General features: G+C 40.7%; 1 protein-coding gene across 1 annotated transcript in view; it reads left to right on the forward strand.

The window, feature by feature from the left end:
- The window catches only part of LOC143639426 (uncharacterized), an 831269-nt gene extending 804362 nt beyond the window's left edge, over positions 1–26907 (forward strand). The window contains 1 exon segment of the mRNA XM_077107580.1: positions 25825–26907. Within this exon segment, the coding sequence (XP_076963695.1) occupies positions 25825–26889 (1065 nt within the window). The 3' untranslated portion in view covers positions 26890–26907.
- Positions 26908–27500: the final 593 nt, after the last annotated feature.

Consider the following 27500-nt stretch of genomic DNA (forward strand, 5'->3'; position numbering starts at 1 on the left):
TTATTTATTTATTTTGGTGCTGGGGATTGAACCCAGGGCTTTGTGCATGCTAGACAAGCACTCTACCAACTGAGCTATATCCTCAGACCTATGGTAAGATTTTGTTTACTTTTGTAAAAGTATTGCAAAACTGTCTTCCAGGGGTTTTCAGCATTTTGATTCCCTTCCAACCACAAATGAGAGTTCCTGTTCCTGAATATCCTCATGAGCATTTGGTATAGTTGATATTCTGGATTTTAACTGCCCTAATAGGTGTGTAGTTGTACCTTACTTTTTTTTAAAGAGAGAGAGAGAGGAGAGAGAGAGAGAGAGAGAGAGAGAGAGAGAGAGAGAGAGAGAGAGAGAGAATTTTAATATCTATTTATTTTTTTCATTTTCGGCGGACACAACATCTTTGTTTGCCCAGCAGGAAAGGAGTTTTAATCAGTGTGGTCACATTGAAAAGAACAGAAAAAAGCAAAGATCTGTCTATGAGGGACTGAGAAGAACTTTGAGGTTTTTCTAGAAAGAGAAATGAAGGAAAGGGTTAGGATTTGCCTAGCTAGGGGCAAAGCTAGATAATCTGTTCAGGTCGTGGTCTGGTTGATTATTATCTCAAGATGATCAGTCAGGGTCTTGATGAAGATAAGAAAGTTGCTGTTGCCTGGATTATAGTTACTATTCTTGTAATAAGATATTTATCCATTGGATTTGTTTTTCCTGGTGTCCAAGAAGAAAATGACTGAGGAGAACTCAGAAGGAAAAAAACATGTCAGAGAGGCAAGATGGAGTCAGGGAGACAAAATGGAGTTAGTTAGGACAGTGACTAGAGGCCCTCTTTCAATACTGACATCTTTATTATTTGAGCTTTATAGTAATTTTTTAATACTATGTCATTTATTTTTCTACTTTTCTGATACTGTGGAAGTGAAGCCATGGGTGCTTTACTACTGAGTTCCCAGTCCTTTTATCTCACTAAGTTGCTGAGTTCCTTGCTAAATTGCTGAGGTTGGCTTTGAACTTTCAATCCTCTTGCCTCAGCATCCCAAGTCAATGGGATTACAGGCATGCACCACCACACTGGCTGTAGTAAGTCTTAACGCTGGCTAGCATCTGTACTATGAGTTATAGATATATGTGGTTTGGGAAGAAAAAGGCTGAAAAAGCAGGGATGAGGAATCTTTGATTCTTGGTTGGTATCATGGCAAAATTATTCAGACTCTTGTTAAAAACAGCAAGGAAGACTTTATTCAGGACTTTTGGAATAGAAAAGATAAATCAACTCTGTATGCAGTAGAGATAAACGGGGATTCATGGCCAATGGTCAGTGTGGTGAAGGAATAGATAAAAAACTCTTTTTTGAAAAATTTTTAAGTTGCAGATGGACACAATACCTTTGTTTTATTTATTTATTTTTATGTGTGCTGAGGATCAAACCCAGTGCTTCACACATGCTAGGCAAGTGCTCTACTACTGAGCCACAACCCCAGTCCCAGAAAATTCTTGAGAAGAACTGGATTAGGTTTCAAAGATGGAGGAAGAGGAATTTGGTTAGATTACCAATGATAGGAGAAAAAAAAACTTGATTGGGTGGGCAATCGTTTCTAAATTGGTTTGTCAATATTCTTGGTAAAACTGGGTTTGTGAGTCCAGGGATGAGGCCTAGTCCAGAATAGGGCTGTGAGGATCCTGACTAAAGTTTGGTTAAAGAGTTTGTCCTTGACAGTGGTCATGTAATCACCTATGATATTATTACTCTGCCCTAATCTTGTATTGCATAGGTGACCTGGCTGAATTTCTACCCTTCTCTAATTTTGTCTTTGAGGGTACCTGAAGGCCAGAATTTCCTCTTTAGGTGGGTTAACTGAAAGTAATTAGATCCAAGTTGGTTTCTAGAGTGACACCAGACAACCTGTAACTTCATTGTAATCCCATCTGCACAGTAAGTGACACACCTTCCAGCACCTTGACAGTTGATATTTGCCATGACAGTGACCACAGTGACCCACAAAAGGACAAAAAAAGTGGCACCTGAATTCCCAGAAAATTTCCACCCTTTCCTAGAAAGGACATGAATATTCCTTTCCTTCCTTAGCCTATTTCTCCCCCTCATTTCTTTCTCCCTATATCTATAACCTTCAAAATCCCAAAGGGTTGAGAAACTGATCTGTGAACCTTTCTCCCTGCTTCTGGGTTGTTGTTGTTGTTGTTGTTGTTACCAGGGATTCAACCTAGGAGCACTTAACCACTGAACCACATCCCCAACCTTTTTATATTTTATTTAGAGACATGGTCTCCATAAGTTGCTTAGAGCCTTGCTATGTTGCTGAGGCTGACTTTTGAACTTGAGATCTTCCTGCCTCCGTCTCCTGAGTTGCTGGGATTAATCAGGTGACTGAGCCAGGAGGATCCTGCTTCTGTTCTTGGCAAAGAATAAGGCTTCCTTTGTTGCTTGGTTTTGTTATTGATTCCACAATTCTGAGAGAGAAAAAAAGACCCTGTTGGGAGTAAAAAAATGGTAAACATATGTATTGGAATTAGGCCATATTTGTACATGAATATAACATAATTTGCTCAACCTTAGCATTCTCTTTCATTTAGCTATTATAGATAATGAAACCCAGAGGTTTTATATTTTGCACTTTTTCTTATTAGTTTGCATTTCCTTATGCATCCAGTGAACCAACTACCCAAGAGCTGCTTGGGAGTAAAAAAAAATGGTAAACATATGTATTGGAATTAATTACTAAAGGCAAAATATACCAAAACCATTAAGATTATTAATAAGAAACTGGGGAGAAACTGAGTAGAGTCAAGATGTCCAGGGGAGAAATCTTTAGATGGTCATGAAAAAATGAGATGAATAAAATAGAAATTGATGGGCTTGAAACAAAAGTCTTAATATGGCACTATGGAAGGTTGGTTGGATCAAATGGATCCACTGTTTATTCCCAAACATTAAAGGATCCCAAACAAGTCTGCTTTATTTATCCCAGTTTGGAGAAATTTAAAAAGTCATAAGGCATGGCCTGGGCATATAGCTTAGTGGTAGAGTGCCCGACTAGCATGTAGGTGGGCCTGGGTTCCATCCCTGGCACTTCAAATAAAAATTAAATAAAATAAGATAAAGTACAAAATTAAAAGCCATAAGGGAATGATTACAATGAGAACCCTACCCTCAACTGTCTGAAGCAAATCAATCAAGAAAAAAATTGACCCAAAATGAAGGTTTTCTTGATTTCACCTCTCCATGGGGACACAAAGCCTTATGTGCTCAAGCGAGGGAAGTGGGTGGAGAAGTGAGGTTTCTGGTACTTCTTGACATGGGAGCCTCATTCACTCAGGTACCAAAATCCATTGGTGAAGTCCTAAGTTGGGCTACAATTGGATTGAGAGAATATAGAAATACAAGGGTTGATAGGATTAAGGTGGACTTTATGATGAAAATTGACATGCTCAAATGGGCTTTACCTGAATGTTCTATGGATATGCATATTATGTCTGGGAACACTTGCCCTACCTGGCATCCTAAAACCAAAACCTGTTTCAGCAATCCTAATGGAGCTACATATAGTAATTTAAAGGTTAATGGGATCAAGGTAAAAGTGTGGGGAAGAATTGGTCTATTTGAACAGGCTTTATGACATCTCTTTTACATAAATGTATTATGGAGATGGACATCATATCTGATTATGGAATGTTTCCCTTCCTTGGTATTGTTAATTCACCCTTTAAGCAGTATTACTTGAAGATAATTACTTGGAGATACTCAATGGGAACCAGTAAAATTGTTCAAGCCCACAATGTATAGAATAGAACCGGGGTACTGGTATAGACAAATTCTCTGCACAATAGCCCTGTGTAGAATATGGTCTGGTGCTTATGATAAAAGCCCATGAGCGCCTCCCAGTGGTAACTACTAGGATTTTGGGCTAGAGAATTTCCATTTGAGGGATAGTTACTAATTTGCTATCAGATAGATATTAACTGAAACTGTCCCTATGACTGAAGGACATTAAGTAATTTTGAGACCTAAAATATCTATGATGTCTTGACTGATGGAGAAACGCACTAATTTCAGAGGAATTCCATAATAAAATGGAAATGGTTTGTATAGGCATATGCTGCCAGGGGAATGGAGTTAGCATATTTATGAGCATCAGTAAACTCTTTTTTTCTTGGAGTTGATATATGATGAGGTGGCAGATTCTGTTGTCACGTGGACAGTGTCCTAGTTTTCAGCTGACCAACAAAGAGCTGCTTGGTTTGTGGGTCGTAGTTCCAAGGTAAATGGACAGTATCCTGACTTGGAACAGTACCACTGTGACTGAATAAAGTAAATGCAAATCACCTGAGTTGGGTGAAGTGCTTTATTACTTGCTAGAAATGATGAAAGAATTGAACAAAATTGAGAGCCCCTGTGTTTGAGTTTTTACTGACTTATGGGCAGTGGCCAGGGAGCTGGCCATATAGTCAGGCAAAAGGGCAATGAAATACTGGGCATTAATGTCCCTATGGAAATCACTATAGGAATTTGAGGGAGGCATGAAAGTGAGATACATTGATGCCTATCAGAAGATCCCCCTTCAGCATTAGAAGGTGAATAGAATCAACAAACAGATATCCTTATATGTCTGCTTGTAGTAGCCACCTGGGTCCATGAAATGAGTGGATATGGGAGTATTGCAGCAATTCAGAGATGGGAGAGAATCTTTCTAGAAGAGTTGGTCCTGTGTGTGCCACACATGCATGGAATCATACATGGAAAATATTTGGAAAAAATTAAATCTATACTAAACATGTATAGACTTTTTTCTTGTCATTATTCACCAAACAATACAGCATGACAACTATTTGCATGGCACTTACATTGTATTAGGCATTATAAGTAACCTAGAGATGATTTCAAGAGGCATTGGATATAGCTCAGCTAGCATGTGCAAGGTCCTGACCTTGATCCTCAGCACTGCAAAAAACAAAAACACAATGGAGGCATATGAAGGATATTTGCAAATGCTATACCATTTTGTAGAGGGATTGAGTTTATGTGGATTTTGGTATTTGCAGGGGTCCTATAACCAATCTAGGAATACCAAGGGACAGTTATAATTCTTTGTGTACCCCTGAAGAAAAAAACACCAATAAGAACTGTTCTGTTTATAAAACAAAAGAGACAGAGACAGTAGATATCTATGTGCCAGATTCCCCAGGGGGAATGGTAAACATAGTTGTCAAGTCAGACTATTGCTGGTAGTCCCAAGGGCCACAAATGGGTGCAGACAAGAATAGACACTGCCTCTTGATTGGTCTTTGCTTACTCAGTGGTATATTTAATGCTCTCAGTGTTATAAAAGAAGCACAACAGAAGATATTGCACCAGTTTGGGCCCCTGAGTCACATTTCTTCTGACCTAGGAATGCATGTATTCCTGTGCAGTGAACTGCAGCAGGCAATTGAAGCTCTGGATCTTTACAACAGGAGTGGGAGGGGGGAGATATAAACATGAAGGATTGATTTTTACACTTTTTCTCAAATATTTGCTCATCTTCAATGTAAGAGGGGGAAAGGAAGTATCCCCATCAAATAGATTCTGTTTGTTTTTTTTTTATGGATGCATCAACTGCGCGACCAGCACGCTAGCTTCATACTAGAGGTTCAAAACATAGAAGTTAACTAGTGAGATCAAAATAAACACACAAACACAGCAGATTTTTAAAATTATATTTATTTCTGTAAATGAATAAATTCTTTTCTGGCTCCTTGAGACGAAGGAGTTAATAAGTAAGTTAATGGACGAAGGAAAGAATGAAATAAGGAAAATAACAAAAACAAGAAGAGTATAGAAAGAAAAAAATACAAATTTAAGATGAAAGAGAAAATTCTGGCATTCTCATCTATAAGTTGAGATACCGAAATTATTTCCCAGAGTTATTTTAAGTTGATACTAAGACATGTGAAAATATAGCATAGCATAGGCTCTTAATAAATGTAAGTCCCACCCCTTCTTACCCCAGACAGTTTCTTTCTTCTAAAATTAATACTGTAACATCCCCTCCTCCAGTTTTGAAGCCAGTGTGGCAGATGCCAAGGATATTTTGTTTCTCTTACTATCTGTTGTCCCAGGTCTATGAATCTTATAAGGTTGCAGGCTCTCTTTTGCTGTTTTCCTGTGTTCTACCATGATCACTCACTTCAAAATGTGACTGTAACAATATGCATGATTCATAATAATAATAACAACAATAATAATAACTATGATCGCTATTTCCACCTTTATGGAGCCCTATTATGAGTCTCTATGGAAAGCAGTATGGAGATTCCTGCCGCAGTCTCTGGCTGGGCACAAATCATGAGTCTCCACACAGCTTGTAGATTCAAACAGCAATTCTTTATTCCCGAACTCACACCGGCCGTCTACAAACACGCTCTGGGGGAATCCACGTTCTCTGCCCAAATCCACACTCTCCCAAATCCACACTCTCCCAAATCCACACTCTCCCAAATCCACTCCACATGGACTTCTGTCTCCCAAAATATACTGTCTGACCCTAAGCACTCAAGAGGAACTCAGCAGCAGGATACGCCCTATTCCAAAAGAGGAACACCCTAATCTCCTATTATACTAAACCGCCCTATTCTAAAGGGGAAACACCCTACTCTCCTATTATGCTAAACTGCCCTATTCTAAAGGGGGAACACCCTAAACACGGATCCTGCCCTGGTCCTTGAGCAAGGTCACCTTTCAGAAGTCCTTCCACTAGACAGCATGGGAGTAAGCTGGCAAGGAATTTGTCATACCTACTTGGCTGATGGCTCCCAGCAGATTCCTTGGAAAACTGGGAATGGAACCACCATTTGACCCAGCTATCCCTCTCCTCAGTCTATACTCAAAGGACTTAAAAACAGGGACACAGCCACATCAATGTTTATAGCAGCATAATTCACAATAGCTAAACTGTGAAACCAACCTAGGTGCCCTTCACTAGATGAATGGATGAAAAAAAATAGAATATTGTGTCAGCAATAAAAGAGAATAAAATCACGGCATTTGCAGGTAAATGGATGGAGTTGGAGAAGATAATGCTAAGTAAGTTAGCTAATCCCCCAAAAACAAATGCTGAATATTTTCTCTGATATAGGTGACTGACTCATAGTGGGGTAGGGAGAGGGATCAGGGAAGGAATAGACAAACTCTAGATAGGGCAGAGGGGTGGGAGGGGAAGGTTGGTAACAATGATGGTGGAATGTGATGGACATCATTATCCAAAGTACATGTAAGAAGACACAAATTGGTGTGAACATACTTTATATACAACCAGAGGTATGAAAAATTGTGCTCTACATGTGTAATATGAATTGTAATGCATTCCATTGTCATTTATTTTAAAAAATCAATAAAAATAAATATACTGAAAAAAAAATAAACACACAAAACTCAATTTACCTTTTTCTTTGACCAGGTCTTTGACCAGCTCCTGCCTCGAACCACCCAGTGGGGCAGCGAGGTTTATACAGACTAGCAGGAGAGAGAGAGAGGCAGGGCACGCCAGAGTGGCCTTTTATTGGGGAACAAGAAATTCAGGGGAAAATTCCATCCAATGAAGGTCAAGGGGGACAGCATTCCAAGGTCAGGGTCAGTGATTGGTCTCAGGGTCAATGGTCAGTCACACCTCCACATGGATGGGCTCTCACACCTAGAAAGGGTGGGGATTAGTTCTGACACAGTTTAGCCAGAACACCTCACACCCAGTCAGGAGGTGCCCAATCACGTGCGAGAATGGCTTCCCACAGATGCAGGAAAGAGGATGGTGGTATAATGACTATGCTTTTCTCTTTCTTCCCCATATCACCTTGACTCTTTCTTCCTACCTGATGCAATGGTAGCAGGACCGGGGCTACAACTAGGAGTACCACAAGCAGGGATGAATCCTAAGCAAGAAACTGTAACTATTTTTTTTAAATATTTATTTTTTATTTGTAGTTGGACACAATACCTTTATTTTATTTATTTAGTTTTATGTGGTGCTGAGGATTGAACCCAGTGCCTCACGTGTGTCAGGCAAGCGCTCTATCACTGAGCTACAGGGCCTTTGATGGTGTTTTGATGAATAGATTTTGTTTTAATAGTTTGTATTTGAAACTATTTTAAGCTTATGTAGAAGTTGCAAGTACACTAAAAATGCCTTTTTTTTTTCCTCTGAACCAGTGGGTGTGGGGGTGAATGTCCCTAGTCCTAGCTGCTGCTTGGGAGGCTGAGGCAGGAGGATCTGTTGAACCCAAGAATTTTAGACCAGCATGGGCAACATAGTGAAATCTGACTCAAAAAACAGACAAAGGACCGGAGATGTAGCTCAGTGCTAAGGCTAAACATACTTAAGTTCCTGGGTTTGATTCAGCACTGCAAACAAACAATTTTTCTTTCTGAATATTTGAAAGTAAGTTGGCAGCCTGCTGCCCCATCTTTCTGAATGCTTCAGTGTTTTCTACATGCAAAGACCTTCTGCATAACCCCAGGACACCAGCAAAATCAAGAAACCCACACGACTACCAGCCAGAACCCAGTCAGGTTCCACCTGTGGTTCCACTAGAGTCCAGTATAGCTAAGGATCCAGGACAGGATTCCATTTAGCCTTCAGCAGGCATCACGTTAGTGTTCCTCAATAGCTAGAGTTCCTCTGTCATTCTTGGTCTTTTGTAACTTTTTGGAGGTTACAGGGCAGTTATTTTATAGAATGTCCCTTAATTTGGACATGCCTGGTGCTTCCTCAGGATTAGATTCTGGGTATTTATGTTTATCAGAGATGTCACAGAAGCCATGCTGTGTCCTCAGTGCATCTGGTCAGGTGGCCTCTGATCTCAGTTTGTCCCACTAGCAATGACATTCACTGTGGTCACCTGATGAAAGCCGGTCTGCTAGGCTTCTCTACCATTAAGTTGGTCTTTTTCCTTTGTAATTCACAAGTAGTTTGTGGAGAGGCTTTGAGGTCAGGTAAATATCCTCTTCCTCATTAAATTTTCAATTTACTCTTTTGTTTATATTAGTTTGGACTCATGGTCCCTTCCTTTATTCTATGGATTAAAATCTTTTGTTATTATTCTGATTTTTCCCATATTGGGAATTGAACTCAATGGCAGTCTACCATGGAGCTGCACCCCAGCCCTTTCTCATTAATTAATTAATTAATTAATTAATATTTTGAGACAGAATCTCACTATGTTGCTGAGGCTGGCTTCAACATGTGATTCTCCTGCCTCATCCTCCAAAGTCACAGGGATTACAGGCATGCACTACCACACCTGGCTGGTTGCTTTTTCACTGTTAAGATTAATTCATTCATTCATTTTGGGGGATTTAACAGAGGGGTGCTTTGCTACTGAGCTACATCCCAGTCCTTTTTATTTTTTATTTTGATAGGATCTTTCTTAAGTTGCTTAGAGTCACACTAAGTTACAGAGTCTGGCCATGAATTTGTGATTCTCCTGCCTCAGCCTCACAAATTGCTAAGATTACAGGCATGTGCCACCACACCTGGCATCTGTTAAATTTGTTTTTATTTTATAAAAGTTTTAAAAATTGAAGCCAGACCAGGTGGTGCATGCCTGTAATCCCAGTGACTTCCGAAGCTGAGACAGGAGGATGGCAAGTTCAAAGCCAGCTTTGATAATTTAGACCCTGCCTCAAAATGCAAATAAAAAAATGGCTGGGGGTTGTAAAGCACACCTGGGGTTCAATCCCCAATATTAGAAAATATTTTAAATTAATAAATAATTTTATTATTTATTAATTTATTACATTTTATTGGACACCAGGTGATAGTTCAATAAATCAATACAATGTGCAATGATAAGATGAAGGTAATAGGCATATCCATCATCTCAAACATTTATCATTTCTTTTCAGTGAGGTTTTCTTTTGTTTGTGGTACTGGGGATTGAACCTATGGTTTATGTGCATGTGAGGCAAGCACTCTACCAACTGAGTATTTCTCTGGCCCAGACATTTATCATTTCTTTGTGTTGCAACCATCTAAAATCTTCTCTACTGGCTACTTTAAAATATATAATTAATTGTTGTCAACCATCATTATTCTACTGTGTTATTGAACATGAAAAGTTATTCCTCTTTCCAGGTGTGGTGGTGCACTTCTGTAATCTCAGTGACTCGGGAGGTTGAAGCAGAAGGATTGCAAGTCTAAGGCCATCCTTGGCAGCTCTGTGAGACCCTGTCTCAAAATAAAAAAATAAATAGGGGAGCTGGATACATCTGGGTACAGATGTACATCTGTAATCCCAGTGATTTGGGAGGCTGAGGCAGGAGGATCACAGGTTGAAATCAGCCTCAGCAACTTACTGAGGCCCTAAGCAGCTTAGCTAGACTCTGTTTCAGAATTAAAAAAAAAAAAATTGAAAAAAGGGCTGCGATGTAGATCAGTGGTTAGGTGCCCCTGGGTTCAATCCCTGGTACAAATAAATAAATGGATAAAATAAAATAAAATAATAAAAAGCAGGGGTTGTAGCTCAGTGGTGGAGCACCTCTGGGTCCCTGAGTTTAATCCCCAGTACCACAAAAAAGTTATTCCTTTATTCCTCTTATCCAAATGTACCCCTATATTCATTAACCGTCCTGTCTCCACCTATCCCCCACCTTCCCAGGCTCTGGTCACCACTATTTTACTCTTTCCTATGAGATAAAAAAATTTTTTTGGCACTAGGGATTGAACCAAGGGGCACTTAACCACTGAGCTACATCCCCAGTCTTTTAAAATTTTGAGACAGGGTCTTGCTAAGGTGCTTATAGCCTCGTTAAGTTGCTGAGCCTGGCTTTGAATTTTTAGTCCTCCTGCCTCAGCCTCCTGAGTTGCTGTGGGATTATAGGTGTGTACCACAATGCCTGGCTAGGTCAACTATTTTTTAGCTTCCCCAGATATGTGAGAACATGGGGTATTTGTCTTTCTGTGCCTGCCTTATTTCACTTAACATAATTAATGTCTTCTAGTTCCACCCATATTTCTTTTCTTTGTTTTTATCTTTTTACTTTTGGTACCAGGGATTAAAGCCAGGAGTGCTTAACCATTGAGCCATATCCCCAGCCCTTTTTATTTTTTATTTTGAGACAGAGCTCTTGCTGAGTCACTTAGGGATCACTAAATTGATGCTGGCTTTGAACTTGTGATCCTCCTGCCTCAACCTCAGGAGCCAGTGGGATTATAGGTGTGCACCACTGCACCTGGCTCTAGGTTTTATTTCTGAAAAAAAAAAAAAGATTTTGGGAGCTTTTTTCTTGTTTTGATGGTACTGGAGATTGAAACTGGGTCATTCTACCATGGAGCAACACTATATATATATAATTTTTTTTGAGACAGCTTAGTTGCTGAGGCTGCCCTTCAATTTTTGATCTTCTTATCTCCTGAGTCAGGATTACAGGTGTGGGCCACTGCACCTGGATTTTGGTAGGTATTGAATCCAGGGCCTCAAAAGTGCTAGGCAAGTGCTCTGCCACTGAGCTACGTCCCTAAGTCTTCTTATTTTATTTTTATTCTTTTCTTCTTTCTTTCTTGGTGCATTATAATAATACATAATAATGGAATTCATTGTACTACTTAGCTGATTCCTCTGATCAGAGTGTCACAAAGATGAAAGGATATTGGCCAGACTGTGATCTTTTTCCAGAGCCAGGACTATTCTTCCAAGTTCTTTCAGGTTGTTGGCAGAATTGGGTTCCTTGGAGTTGTAAGACTGAGGCCATCAACTCCTAGAGGCTGCACTTCTGCATTGAAGTTCACAACTTACTTGTTTGCTTCTTCTTGAGAAAATACATAATAAAATATACTTTATAGGTAGTTCAGTGCTTTTAAACACGTTCACAATGTTGTGCAACTATTACTACCATCCATCCTCAGAACTCTCTTCATCTTGTAAGAGCGCCACCATGCCCGGCTGTGTATCTTCTTTGGAGAAAAATTTATCAAGTACTTTGCACATTTTTGAATTGATTTGTTTTATTTATATCTTTATTTTTATTTATTTATTTTTATGTGGTGCTAAGGATCAAACCCAGTGCCTCATGATTGTAAGGCAAATGCTCTACCACTGAGCTACAACCCCAACCCGGGTTATTTGTCTTTTGTTCTCAGTTTTGGGGAGGAGTACTGGGAATGAACCCAGAGGCTCTTTACCACTGAGCTACATCCCCAAACCTTAAAAAAATTTTTTTTTAAATAGTAACACAGATTTAATTAGGGCAAGCCTGTGGAGGTGGTTCTAGTGAAGACTCTTTTTACTTATTTTTATATTATTTAAATTTTCATATGGGTCTTATTGTGTTGCCAAGGCTGGCCTCAAATTTATAATCCTCCTGTCTTAGCCTCTTGAGTAGCTAGGATTATAGGCATGCCCCACCTTGCCCAGCCCCACTCAGTTTTCATTTGATAATTTATTTACTTATTGCTTTTGTTTTTCTATGGATTTTAGGAAGGCTCTAAGTTTAAATAGATTAATGTTAGGATTAAAGGAATAAAGAGGGAAGAAAGTGGAAACACAAGTTTTAGAAGGTAAGCATGTCCTACATAACTACAACTGTTATTATTTTTTTTTTTGTACTGGGTATTGAACCCAAGAGTACTGAGTTACATCCCCAGACCTTATTTATGTTTCACTTTGAAGTGAACATAGATTTCACTAAGTTACTGAGGCTGGCCTTAAACTTGTGATCCTCCCCATCTCAGCCTCCTGGGTAGATGGGATTATAGGCATACACCACCATGCTTAGTTCACAGCCAGAAACTTTGAAATCTAGATTTGTCTCTGTTGTTCTGAGAAGACATGACAGAACAGGAAGTGCATTCAGGCACATGAATGATAATTTCCCCTTGGAGAACTCAATTTATAGTAGGCTGCTGAAATATATGATTTTTATGATTTATTAAATTATTTTTTGGAAGGCAAAAAAACATGTCCATACTAAAAACAGTTCCTGGTACTGGAGGATCAAGAAATCTTTCACTAAATCATCAAATGGATGATGGAGACAATATCTTTTTTTCCTTTTTGATGGTATTTTATTAGAGCTTTATGGTTATACATACTAGTTGGATTCATCCTGAGGAAATAGTATCTTTAATTAAAACTTTGTCATTAGTCTTAATATAGGTGTCCTGTGGCTGTTTTTCTTTTAGAGAAGATTAATTTTTTTTAGTGGTAGATGGACACAGTACCTTTATTTATTATTTTTATGTGGTGCTGAGGATGGAACCCAAAGCCTTACACATGCTAGGAAAATGTTCTACCACTGAACTACAACCATAGCCATAGAAGATTTTTAATTCCATGTTTGAGATGAAAAAGATTTTTATGAGTGTGGTGGTGTACACCTGTAATTCCAGCAATTTGGGAGGTTGAAGCAGGAGGATCACAAGTTCAAGGCCAGCTTCAGCAACTTAGTGAGATCTTGTCTCAAAATAAAAAAGTGTAAAACGCCTGGGATGTAACTCAGTGGTAAAGTGCCCAAGTTCAATCCTTAGTACCAAAATAAGTAAATAAAAGAAAAAAAATTCTGGCAGTTGGTGAATGATAAGAGAAGAGATGAGCATGAATTAACATCTGATGGGTCAACAAAAATTGCTTTGGATCCACAAATTAATCAGTGATATACTTGAATAATTAGAGTTTTAGAGCAAGCCAGGCATGGTAGTGCACTTCTGTAATCCCAGCAATTTGGGAGGCTGAGGCAGGAGAATTGAAGGTTCAAAGCCAGCCTTTAGTGAGGCCCTATGCAACTCAATGAGACCCTGTCTCAAAATAAATCAAGGCTGGGTGCTGTGGTGCACACCAGTAATCCCAGAATTTCGGGAGGCTGAAGCAGGAGGATCGTGAGTTCAAAGCCAGCTTCAGCAGTTTAGCGAGGCCCTAAGCAACTCGGTGAGACCCTGTCTCTAAATAAAATAGAAAATAGGGCTGGGGATGTGGCTCAGTGGTTTAGTGCCCCTGAGTTCAACCCCCTGTACCCCGCCAAAAAAACCATAAAAGGGGCTGTGGATTTGGTTTAGTGGTAAAGTGACCCTGGGTTAAATCTTGCCCCTGCCTGCCCCCCCCACCAAAAAAAAAGAGTTTTAGAGCAAACTACCTCTAAGCAAAATCCAAGAACCTATGGACAATGGATGTATGAAATACTACATAAAGAAGCCCATGGAGGAAAGTTGTGTCAGGCTTTTTGATTTTTGATTTTGTAGCCTTCTAGCAGTGGATATGTGAGGACTTAGTTATTTCACCTTAGATTTTTCTGAGTTGGACCATTTTATTTTATTTTGGTAGCAGGGATTGAACCCAGGGGTGCTTAACCACTGAGCCACATCCCCAGCCCCTCCCCCCCTTTTGAATTTCATTTAGAAACAGGGTCTTGCTGAGTTGCTTTGGACCTCACTAAGTTGCTGATGCTGGCTTTGAACTCACAATTCTCCTGTCTCAGCCTTCTGAGTCCTTGGGATTACAGGCGTGCGCCATGATGCCTGGCTGAGTTAGACCATTTTAACCTAACTGAGCAGGATTAAAGAGACACTTTAGGGCTGGGGGTGTAGTTCAGTGGTAGAGCACTTGTCTAGCATGCCCTAGGCCTTGGTTTCCATCCCCAGCACTACAAAAAAGACATTTTTTAAATATAGATATTATATGTTTATTGCATACACTGTACTAGTTTGTATCTAAGCAGAATTTGTGTAATTTGTACTCCCAGCAATTTCATTCATCCTCACTATCATCTTTCATTATCTTGAGTCTTCCATCCCTTATCTTATCTTCCCTCCCTTTTTAAAGTCTTCCCGTGGTTTTCCAGGAGTTTTGTCTAGCTGTTATGTTTTTTTTTTTTTTTTTTCTGGGTTCCTAGATTGTGCACACTTTGTGTTCTTTTGTTGTTCTTAAAAGAGTCAGTCAGTGTGGAAGAAGTATTACTCACTTCCCTGGTTCAATCTGGTGAACCTCCACTGCCCCCCATCCCCTCTTATTGTGAGTTAGCATTTGCATATCAGAGAACATTTGGCCTTTGGTTTTTTGGGATTGGCTTATTTCACTTAGCATGATAGTCTCCAGTTCCATCCATTGACTGGAAAATACCATAATTTCATTCTTCTTTACAGCTGAGTAATATTCCATTATGTATTTGTACCCTATTTTCCTTATCCATTCATCTCCAACATCTCCAGGTAGTTTTTTTAATATTTATTTTTTTTAGAGTTGTAGTTGGACACAATACCTTTATTCCATTTATTTATTTTTATGTGGTGCTGAGGATCGAACTCAGGGCCCCGCGCATGCCAGGCAAGCACTCTACCGCTGAGCCACAACCCCAGCCCCTCCAACCAGGTAGTTGTTTTTTTAAAAAATTTTTTTGTAATTGTTGATGGACAGAATGCCTTTATTTTAATTGTTTATTTATTTATTTTTATGTGATGCTGAGAATCGAACCCAGTGCCTCATGCATGTTAGGCAAGTGCTCTACCACAGAGCTATAGCCCCAGCCCCATAACCGGGTAGTTTTAATGGCCCATTTCCTGCCAGTGAAATTTTGGAAGTCTGACAGCCCTCTGTCACTTGTCCTGTTTCTGTCCCTTTAAGTTTAAGCTGGCAGTGTTTCTACTGATGTTAACATTCTTGAAAGCCTGTGGTTCTCTTGTGTTCCAGCCCCATTTGACAAAAAGTTTCTCCACAGATCTTTCCTGGATATTCCCATCTCTGTACCTGTCTTCTGATAAGATAATTTAGTAGATTTGTGAGTCACATCCCTAATCTTTCCTGTCACTGTGACTTATGCTCTGCTGGTGGAGAGGTCTTATTTCCAATGGAAGGAATGTTTCCACCAGGTTACACAACAGTGATTTTATTGAATTGGAAGCTAAGACTTCTGGAAGGCCACTTTGGTTTCCTCATGCCTCAAATCGACAGGTGAGGAAGGGAGCAATTTTTCTAATTTTAGCATCTTTTATAATCTGTCAAGATCTCCAAAGCTATCAGCATCAGTCTAACTTGCCCTCCAAGTTTAAATCTTTTGCACCTGGGAATCTGCCTTGTAGCCATCTGCAGTCTTTTTTGCTGGGAGTCAGAAGAGTTCTTATTGTCATTTTGTACCTGAGAAAGTGCACGAAGAACATGTCTAGATTCAGCCTATCTTTGCAATTCCCCATATCCACTCATCTCATGGACCCAGGTGGCCACCTCCAGTGAGCAATGGGGATTTCTGAATCACCTTCTGAACCTAGAAGGGGGTTCTTTTATTTTTTTAGTAGACTCATTCATTACATTTATTGTAATAACTATTTCATCATAGGGTTGACTTCAATCTATTTGGACAAAGGATGATCTGAAAGAAAAGCTCACTGAGTTGGGTAAAGAAAGCAAACACTCTAAGCCACTTTTTTTTATGAACATGGCTGACATTGTTTAATGCAGACCCAAGGTCACACATTTTGGGAGAGTAAATTTAACTGGTAGTACAGAGTCTCTTCACATAAGATCATAAAAATGCAATGCAGTGTGATGAGCCCAACTCAAAAATGACATGCAGCAGCCCACATCAACGCACATGGCTTCTAAGAGGGACGAGAGAAGCTGAGTCTGGTATCTTCTAGGGAGATAATAGGATGTAAGGAACTAGAACAGATTGAGACAGGAAACAAAAGCATGCCCAACAGTCACGCAAGGTCAAATGATCATCTTCTTGACCAAAAGAACCCACATGAAACCCTTGCCCAGCCAGCAGAGAAGATCAGCATCCTGTGCTCAGGCAGACTCCAAGATCAGTGGCGGAAGACATCTCTGCACTTTACAGAAAACATTGAAGAGATGGGGAATCTGCTTTCATGGGACAATGGACACTTTTTTTGGTACCAGGGATTGCCACATCCCCAGCCCTATGTTGTATTTTATTTAGAGACAGGGTCTCACTGAGTTGCTTTGCGCCTCTCCATTGCTAAGGCTGGCTTTGAACTCATGATTCTCCTGTCTCAGCCTTCCAAGCCACTGGGATTACAGGCATGTGCCAATGCACCCAGCACAGTGGGCACTTTCTAAAGGAAAGACTGGCATTTTGACTATCAAATATGAAATTAAAAATTAAGCAGAACCTAGTGAAGGATAACATATGAAATGATTATAGTGTAACCTTGAGATCCCAGTGGGTACAATTTAAAAATGCAAGAATTTAAGAGCATTCCAAAATTATGGTACAGAAGAACAACCCTAAAACAACTTGACCTAAATGAGAATTCCAGTGGCTTGCACTGAGTGCCTGCCGCTGCCTGGAGCTGGCCTACAGTGGGTGAGGCTCACAGTCTAAAGACCCGGAAGTGGGTTCTTTTGATAGGCATTGACATGTCCTACTTGAATGCATCCCTCAAATTCCTGTAGTACTATCCCACTTGGGTATCCATCCCTTTCATAGCCAGGTTTCTATTGCCTCCCTACCTGAGTATTTGGTCAGGTCATTTACCATTCCTCATAAGTAAGAGCCCAAACACGGGGCTTTTTAAACACTGTTCAGTTCTTCCATCATTTCTAGGTAAACAGCATGCAATTCGGTCCACCAAGCTGATTTATTTTTACCTTCCTCAGTCACAATGGTAATCTTCCAATATCCAGGATGTTGTCCATTCCCTTGGAACTACCATCCATGAACCCAGCAGCTCTTAATCAGTTGATGGCTGATTATAGGACACTGTTCCAGAATCTTGGCATTCCTCATGCATCTCAAAGTCAGTCTTAGGGCAAAAGAGATTCTTTCATTCCCCCTGGTTGCGTGTTCCTATGTAAATAATTTCCATTTTACTATGAAACTGTTTTATTTTTTTGGAGGTAATGGGGATTAAACTTAGGGCCTTGCACATGCCAGGCAAGGGCTCTATTACTGAGTTGCATCCCCAACCCTCCCCCCCCCTTTTTTTTGAGACAGGGTCTCATTAAGTTGCTGAGGCTAGCCTCAAACTTGCAGTCTTCATGCGTCAACCTTTCAAGTTTCTGGGATTGTGCCCAGAAACTTGTAACTCTTCTGGGCACTTACCTCCTCATTAGAATTTCTCTGACATCACCCAAGACAGTGAGCATTTCACATTTTAAAATCATTTTGTGTCCTTCCATCACAGAAGTCAGCTTCAATTAATATTCCATAACAAAGTAAGAAATGCCCCTTAAGTGGAAAAACTCCAAAGTGTCAGTAGCCATCACTGGGAGGTCTTGTCAGGCTCCACATTTTTTTCTGAACCAGCACTCCACTCCTTCTATTGTACATCATGTGGCTTGGGTAATCTTACTGGTTCTCATTTAGCATGTTCAATTCATATTGTTTGTAATTTCTTTTGTTGTGGTTGTTCTGGGGTGTGTGTGTGTGTGTGTGTGTGTGTGTGTATGTGTGTATGTATGTGTGCGTGTGTGTTGCTGGGGATCAAACCTAGGGCCTCATGCATGCTAGGCAAGCATTGTACCCCGGACCAACCATACCCTAACCCCCTTGTTTGAAGGGTGGGTTTACATATTTTCTGTTTTACAGTACAGATAGGGGAAAGATTTCCACATTAGTCAGTGTTTGGTTACTATGGCCAAAGTACCTGACAAGAACCACTTAGAGAAAGAAAAGTTTATTTTGGCTCATGGTTTTAGGAGTTTAGTCCATGGTGAAGCAAATTCATTGCTCTGGGCCTAAGGTGAAGCAGACAGACATGGTGGAGAAGCACTGCTCCACCTATGGCCACCTGAAAGCACAGAAAAAAAGAGGAAGGGGCCATGGGGAAGGTGCATCCTTCAAAGGTCCATTCCCAGTGTCCCACCTGCCTATAGATACCACCCAGTTAGTCCATTCAAGCTAGGATGGACTGATTAAGATTTCACAATCCAGTCATTTCATCTCTGAATATTCCTACATTAATACAGGAGCCTCTCTGCCACGGCCTGTGTGGGAAGGGAGTAGGTACCTGTTGGAGTTTGCCAGCTGCAAATAAAAGCTAGGAAAGTAAGATTAAGAAATGAACACAAGGGCTGGGGTTGTGGCTCAGAGATAGAACTCTCACCTACCATGTGTGAGGCACTGGGTTCGATCCTCAGCACCACATAAAAATAAAATAAAGATACTGTGTGTCCACCTATAACTAAAAAAAATATTTTAAAAAGAAATAAACACAAAAATGAGAATTATATGTATTCAAAGCAGGGGCTTGACCAGTGGAAAAGACCTAATGGATCTGATCCTAAACAAAGGGAAAAGCAGACAAATGCTTTATTTATAGTGAAACACACCAAAGGAATTTATTGTGAGGAAGGGTTCTTCAAAGGTAACAAGGAACTGAGGCTGTAGGGAAGTTGGCTTGATTGGGGACTTATCACTTGAGCAGTAATTCTTCCTCTTCCAGGCAGCTGGCACCACAGGGTCAGTTAGGCACTAGCATATCTTTCACCCTAAGGTAGCAGGCATCTGCATTCAAAGCTATTAAACCCATAAATTCCACATCAGGCATGGAATCTGCCTCATTAACAGCAGCTGCTGGCAAATGGGTGTGTCTTTCTGCACTGTTGCACTGAGAGAAGCCCAAAAGGGCAGTCTAGCTGTCCAAGGCTGTGGAGTTCAAAGCAATGATTCCTTTGTTGCTCCCAACAGGAGCCTTTGGGGGACATCTCATACCCAAATCATAACAATTTCCCAGTGAGATACAATGTTCATCCCCCTAACAATCAGGTAAGGGTGATAAAGCTACTTCACATGAAGTCTGTACAAATATACCAACTCTCTCATTCACTTTAACGTCAACTCCATCAACCCTTACTTTCCTAACTACAGCATCCACTGGGACTTTTTGTAATTCTTTATTATGATGCTGGGTATTGAACCTAGGCCCATGAACATCCTAAATATGGGCTGTACTGATGAGTTACTTCTCCAGTCCCTGGTTCCAGCTTTCTAATACCCTTCTTTTTTTTCTAATACCCTTTTTAAGGACTAAATATCATATGTTTATGGGGTGACTAGGGGCCCTCAGCCACCAGTCACCCCATAAACATATATAAAAAACTCTTATCCCTCTAGAAATTCCAAGAATTTTGGGAGTTATATGTCAGAAGCCAGGGACTGGAGACCAAATCTATATTTGATAATATCACAGCATCTAGTAATAGTCAAGCAAGTAATACTAAAAATAGAGTTATACAGATGTCTTTGAGAGATGCAAAACTATTGAATGAAAGTTTAATAAAGAACAAAATATATACATAATCTCAATATATCTCCACTGATTACTCATTTTAATTATATAGGGATAAATGGTAACTTTATAGTGGAGAAACCTGATGGACACTATCTTTTTTTCCAAATATTTATTCTTAAGTTTTAGGTGGACACAAGATCTTTATTTTACGTTTATGTGGTGCTGAGGATTGAACCCAGTGCCTTGTGTATTCTAGGCGAGCACTCTACCACTGAGCCATAACCCCAGCCCCTGATGACCACTATCTTAACCAAATGATTAGAATTAGAAAACTTTTAATTTGAAAATTTCTCATAATCTCACTTTATGGAATTAACCAATTTCCTCCCACTGGGAATTGAACCAAGGGCCTTGTAAATGCTAGCCAAGCCCTCTACCACTGAGTTACACCCCAAGCCTTTATTTCTTAATATGGTGGGTCATATTGTTTTTTTTTTTTTAATTTTTTTTTTTAAACGACAGAGGTATTTAAGACCTGAGCCGCATCCCCAACCCTTTTTATTTTTTATTTCGAGAGAGAGTCTCACCCAGTTTCTTAGGGCCTCCTTAAGTTAATGAGGCTACGCTCAAAGAACTTGTAATTCTCCTGCCTCTCATATTGGTTTTTAAAATTTCTGCCAGCCTTGTACTCTTTGGTTAAACTTCAACTGATCAGACAGTATGTTTTTACATGTTTCTAGATTTGATTTGCTATTTGTTGAGGTTTCTTCTGTGTTTATGAGGGATATTAGATTGTAATTTTCTTGTCATGTCTTTGGTTTTACAGTCAGGATAATGTTGACCTCCCCCAAAATGAGTTGAGAATTGAGGGCTGGGGATGTGGCTCTGTGTTAGTAGATTGCCTACCTGGCATGTGTGAGGCCCTGGTTTCAATCCCTAGCAGAGAGAGAGAGAGAGAGAGAGAGAGAGAGAGAGAGAGAGAGAGAGGAGTTGAGAAGTGTTCTCTTCTAGAAAGTAAAAAGAAGAGGGATTGTGTAGAATTGATATATTTCTTAAATGGCTGGTAGAAATGACCAGTTAACCCATCTGGGCCTGTGAATTTCTTTTTTCAGAAGGCTTTCAACTAGGAATTCAATTTTTAGTAGATAGTTCTTTAGGTTATCTATTTCTTCTTGAGTGAGTTTTGGTATTTTATGGATTTCATAGAAATCGTCCATTTCATCTAAGTTGTTAAATTTATGTGAACAAAGGTGTACATTTTTTCCTCATTTCAGAGTCTAGGGAGTATACAGTGATATCTCCTCTTCTACTTCTGCAATGAATAAGTGGTCTCTTTTTTTTTTCTTTCTTAGTCCATCAAGAAGTTAATCAATTTCATCAATCTTTTTAAAAAATGAACTTTTGGTGTCATTTATTTCTCAATTCTTTCCCGTATATTTAATTTTGCTTGTCTTTTTACCATTTCCTTTCTTCTGCTTGCATTGAGTTTATGTTACTCTCATTTCTAGTTTTGTAAGAAGCTTAGATTGTTGATTTCGGATTTTTTTACTGTAAGTATTTCTTGTTATAAATTTCTATCTTGGGCTGGGTTTGTGGCTCAGAAGTAGAGCGCTTACTTAGCACGGGTGGGACCGGGGTTCAATTCTCAGCATCACATAAAAAAAAAATAAAAAGGCATTGTGTTGTGTCCATCTACATAAAAAAAAAAGATTCATTCTCTCTCTCTCTCTCTCTCTCTCTCTCTCTCTCTCTCCTTTTAAAAAAAATTCTATCTCAGCACTACTTTAGCTATACCCCACAAATTATGTTGTTAATTTTTAAAATTTTTTTTAGTTATACATGGATGCAGTATCTTTGTTTATTTACTTTTATGTGGTGCTGAGGATCAAACCCAATGCCTCCCTCTACTGCTGAGCCACACCCCAGCCACCTGATATATTGTATTTTAATCTTCTTTCAGTACAAAGTATTTTTTATTTACCTTGAGTCTTTTTTTTTTTTTTTTGGACCATGCATTATGTAGAAATGTGGTTTTTTGTTTGTTGTTACTTGTCTAGGCTGGTCTCAAACTCCTGGGCTCAAGTAGTCCTCTTGCCTCAGCCTCCTGAGTAGCACACTACCACAACCAGTGGAAAGCGTTTTGTTTGTTTGTTTGTTTGTTTGTTTGTTTCCAGTACTGGGGATTGAGCCCAGGGCTTTGTGCATGGACAGTATCTTCTTCAGTTTCTGAATATTTAGGAATTTTCCAGGCATCTTTCTATTATTGGTTTCTAGTTTAATTCCCTTATTGTCATAGAATACTTGGAATGTTTTCAATTCTTTTAAATTTATTGAGGATTGTTTTATGATCCTGACTATGGTCTATGTTGGTAAATATTCCATGTGTACTTGAAGGACCTGTCTTTTCTTTGGAGTAGAGTGTTCTGTAAAGTTATTTGGTTGATTGATGGTATTCAATTTCCCTATATCCTTGCTGATTTTCTGTCTACTAGTTCTTACACCTAGAAAGCTGTTGAAGTCTCTAGTCATCATTGTGGATTTGTCCATTTTTCTGTTCAGTTCTTTTCATTATTTATTTATTGTGGTGCTGGGGATTGAACCCAGGGCCTTGTGCATGTGAGGCAAGCACTCTACCAACTGAGCTATTCCCCAGCCGTCACTTTTTATTTTTTTGTATTTCTAGGGCTTCATATGTGCTAGGTGAGCACTCTGCCACTGAGCCCCAGCCCCAGCCCCAGCCCACCCATAAGCTTTTCCTCCTCCCACTGTAGCTCCCTGAGCTGACTAGAGAGCTGGAGATATAGCCTTTCCACTCTGGCACTCAGGGTTTCCCAACTAGGTTTGACTTCAGAGCCAGCCATTGATAGGATAGGATAAAAGTGGCAGGGGTCCTTCCCATTGTCTCTGGTCAGAGAATAGGATTCCCTTTCATTCAAGGTGACTGCTGATGCTGGATTGCAGTGTTGGCACTAGGCTTTGTTGGGGGCAGGACTGCATGAAGGAAAAAAATAGGATTTCTCCTAGTCTCTTTGTCTCACAGGGGCCTTCTATATTTCTCTGAAGATTATAAAATATTTTTTTAGTGGTGCAGGATGGAACCAGGGCCTCATTTATGCTAGGCAAGCTCTCTACCACTCGGCTACACCTCAGCCCAAAAGTCTTCTTTTAGCTTTTAAAGATAGGGGAGATGAATGGATATGTTATTATTCACTATCCTTTTCTTATGGAGGTGCTGATGGTGGAATCCAGGACCTTATGCTAGGCAAGCCCTCGACTACTGAGTCACACTCTCTTAAACTGGAAATGGCACTGTTATCTGAGACTGTCTCCTGGCTTATGTTCCAAAACACCATACCTTCCTGGTTCTGTTCCTACCATTCAAAAATTTGCCTTGTAATCATCATGGCATATTAGTGCCTCTCAGACTCTGTACTTGGTTCTTCTCTCAAACCCATGTTCTCTCTTAGCTTCCCAATTCATTGTAGTAGCTTCAGATAGTAGTGAAATAATCTCACCTCCCAAACCTTGTTTGCCAGCCTTCTGTCCTGAATTCCAGCTGGACATTTCCATTGGAATATTCCATAGACACTCCTGCTGGGTCTCAAGATCTACCTCGCTTTCTCCTCCCTCGACTCATTGTCAATCATTTTGCTGTTCTCAGCAACCCCCCCTCCCCTTTTTTGAGGTATTGAGGATTGAAACCAGGGACGCTTAACCACTGAGCCACATCTCCACCCCTTTTTTGCATTTTATTTAGAGACAGGGTTCTCACTGAGTTGCTTGTGTGAACTTGTTGAGTGCACATCCCATGGCTTCTTCATTTTCATTTCCCCAGAAACTTGCCAAGGACCAGGCACACAGTCTCAATTCAGTAGTTTAGTAATCTTTTCTTCATGAATTAATACATGAACACAGTAGCGTGGCTTTTCAGGTTTCATTTGCCCAAAAAAGTGTAATATCAAGAAAGATACTGGATCAGGTATCTGGTGTGCCTCTTTTAGTGTGCTCTCAATAAGGCTCCATTGAAAGGATCAGTTCTCAAACATCTTTTTTTTTAAATTTATGCATCCAATTCTGATCACTGGAGATTGTTGTTATAGGGATCCGTGTCATTCGAGGATGTGGCTGTGGATTTCACCCGACAAGAGTGGCACAGACTGGACCCTGCTCAGAGGACCATGCACAAGGATGTGATGCTGGAGACCTACAGCAACCTGGCATCCGTGGGTGAGGATGTTTGTCTTTGTAACTCCTGGGAGCATGTGATCACTAGACCACATGTAGCCTCTGTAGAGTTTAGTGATATTTTAGTTTCAAACTCAAGAGTCACACTGGATGAACAGTTTAGGGTACCAGGAAGAACTGTGTGTGTTCTCACCTCCCCAGTGAAAGGTTTAAATGGGCCCCCTTCCTTGTGCAGCTCATGAAGATGCACCTTCCTCCTTCATCAGAGGCCCCAAAGCTCAGACATCTTGGCCCACGTCCTGTGCCATTTCCCATTAACAGGCCTCTGCGTGGCCAAACCAGAGATGATCTTCAAATTGGAGCGAGGAGAAGAGCTATGGATATTAGAAGAGGAATCTTCAGATCATGGTTACTCAGGTGAGTATGTAAGAAACAGACAAATGGAACACAGGGGGAGTGAGATCCCAGGAATTCAGGTCAGAGGGTATCCTTGTACAATGTGTTCTAGGAATCTCTTTTGCTGAGCTCTTTGAAAATAAGGACAGAAGGTTTAACTGCTTTCGATACCTAAATTCCATACCCCAACATCATGCTCACAATTCACTGTTGTTTTATCTTGATTTTTGTCAAGTTATCCAGTACTCTTTTTCTTTTTTTGTACCAGGGATTGAATCCAGGGACACTTATCACTGAGCCACATCCCCAACCCTTTTTGAGGGGGAGGGGGTGCCAGGGATTGAACTCAGGAGCACTAGGCCACTGAGCCACATCCCCAGCCCTATTTTGTATTTTATTTAGAGACAGGAACTGAATTGCTAAGTGCCTAGTTTTTGCTGAGGCTGGCTTTGAACTCACAATCCTCCTGCCTCAGCCTCCTGAGCCATTGGGATTATAGGCATGTGTCACCATGCCCAGCTCCCCAGCCCTTTTTATGTTTTATTTAGAGACAGGGTCTTGCCAAGTTGCTGAGGACCTCACTAAATTGCTGAGGCTGGCTTTGAACTCACAATCCTCCTGCCTCAGCCTCCCAAGTTGCTGGGATTACAAGTGTGCACCACCACACCTGGCTGAGCCATATGAATTTTGAATATTGTGGGCAGATTGAACCCAGTGCCAGATGTCTAAGAGACTTCTCCTGGGACTTGCAAAAAGGCCAGGGCAAAAGAGGGAAAAATGTTGAGAGGTAGTATCAGTGAGTCATCAGGGGGCCAAAATGATATAAATTATAAAGGCTCTGGTGACAGAGTTTAATTTTACACTACGACAGAAGCCATTTGAAGGTGTTAGTACCTCAAAGAGTGACAGACTCTGGTTTGTTTTTAAAGGATCTCTCTCCCTGCTGTGTGGCAACACTTCTGTTGGGGCTAATACCCTCAGGCTGGATAACAGACTGCTTCAGCATCAGAGTCTTCACAGTTTGAATCAAAACGTTGAATATAATGCATGTGGGAAAGGCTTCCACCAGGAAACCGGCTTCCTTCAACAGAAAAGAACACACACTGGAGATAAAAGCTTTGAATGTCACGAATGTGGGAAGGCGTACTGCAGGAAATCAAACCTGGTTGAACATCTGCGAATACACACAGGGGAAAAACCTTATGAATGTGGCGACTGTGCCAAAACCTTTAGCGCCAGATCATACCTCATTGCCCATCAGAAAACTCACACGGGGGAGAAGCCTTTCGAATGCCCTGAATGTGGGAAATCTTTTGGCCGGAAGTCACAACTCATTCTACACAGGAGAACCCACACAGGAGAGAGACCCTATGAATGTACAGAATGTGGGAAAACCTTTTCCGAGAAGGCAACTCTCACCATCCACCAGAGGACCCACACCGGGGAGAAACCCTATAAGTGTAGTGAATGTGGGAAACCATTTCGTGTCAAGATAGCCCTCACCCAGCACCAGAGAACTCACACGGGGGAGAAACCCTATGAATGTGGGGAATGTGGGAAAAATTTCAGGGCAAAGAAATCCTTAAATCAACATCAGAGCATTCACACGGGGGAGAAACCTTACGAATGTGCAGAATGTGGGAAGTTCTTCCGAATGAAGATGACTCTCAATAATCATCAGAGGATCCACACGGGTGAGAAACCCTATCAGTGCAATGAATGTGGGAAAGCTTTCAGTGTGCACTCCTCTCTTGGGGTCCATCAGAGAATTCACACGGGAGAGAAGCCTTACCAATGCAACAAATGTGGTTACGCCTTCTACGTGAAAGCACGTCTCATCGAGCATCAGCGAAGACATTCGGGAGAGAAACCCTATGAATGCACTGAGTGTGGGAAGATCTTTAGCATGAGGAAGTCCCTTCGGCAGCACCGGAGAACGCACACAGGAGAGAAACCGTATGAATGCAGCGAGTGTGGAAATGCCTTCTATGTGAAAGCCCGTCTCATTGAGCATCAGCGAATTCATACGGGGGAGAGACCCTTTGAATGTCAAGAGTGTGGGAAGGCTTTCTGCCGGAAGGCACACCTCACAGAACACCAGAGAACTCACTTAGGCCGGCCCTTGCCATGTGCAATAGAAAAAGCCCCTCCCTAAAGACCCTCCCCACCCCTGGATCAAGCCCCTTGGGGCATCTGATTACCAGAGCACTCAGAATACCCCTGTCATGGTGTGGCACCTAGCTTGGTGGAAAGCTAGTTCCTGACCCCCTTAGGGGGCAGCTCCTTGTTATTTTCATTTGTATTTCCCCAGTTGGTGGTGAAGTTGATTATCTTATCCGTTTGGCCCTTTAGGTTTTTCCTTCCATGTATTGACTGTTCATACTCTTTCCTCACTGATTATTTGGTACTGAGAATTGAACCCATGGGCACTTTACCACTGAGCCACAGCCACAGTTCTTTTTTTATTTTGAGACAGTGTTTCACTATGCTGCTAAGGCTGGCCTTGAACTTGCCTCAGCCTCCAAAGTAGCTGGTACTCACTGTTTTCTTTTGTCTTTTTAAAAAAATTTTTAGTTGTTGATGGATCTTTATTTTATTTATTTGAATGTGGGTGCTGAGAATTGAACCCAGTGTGTCATGCATGCTAGGCAAGCATGCTACCACTGAGTCACAACCCCAGCCCCTCTTTTGTCTTTCTTTTTTTCAGTACCAGGGAATGACCCCAGGGGTGCTTAAGCACTAAGCCACATCCCAAGTCCTTTTTAT

This window comes from Callospermophilus lateralis, chromosome X (genome assembly GCF_048772815.1).
Source record: "Callospermophilus lateralis isolate mCalLat2 chromosome X, mCalLat2.hap1, whole genome shotgun sequence".
In the NCBI taxonomy this organism is placed as follows: Eukaryota; Metazoa; Chordata; class Mammalia; order Rodentia; family Sciuridae; genus Callospermophilus; species Callospermophilus lateralis.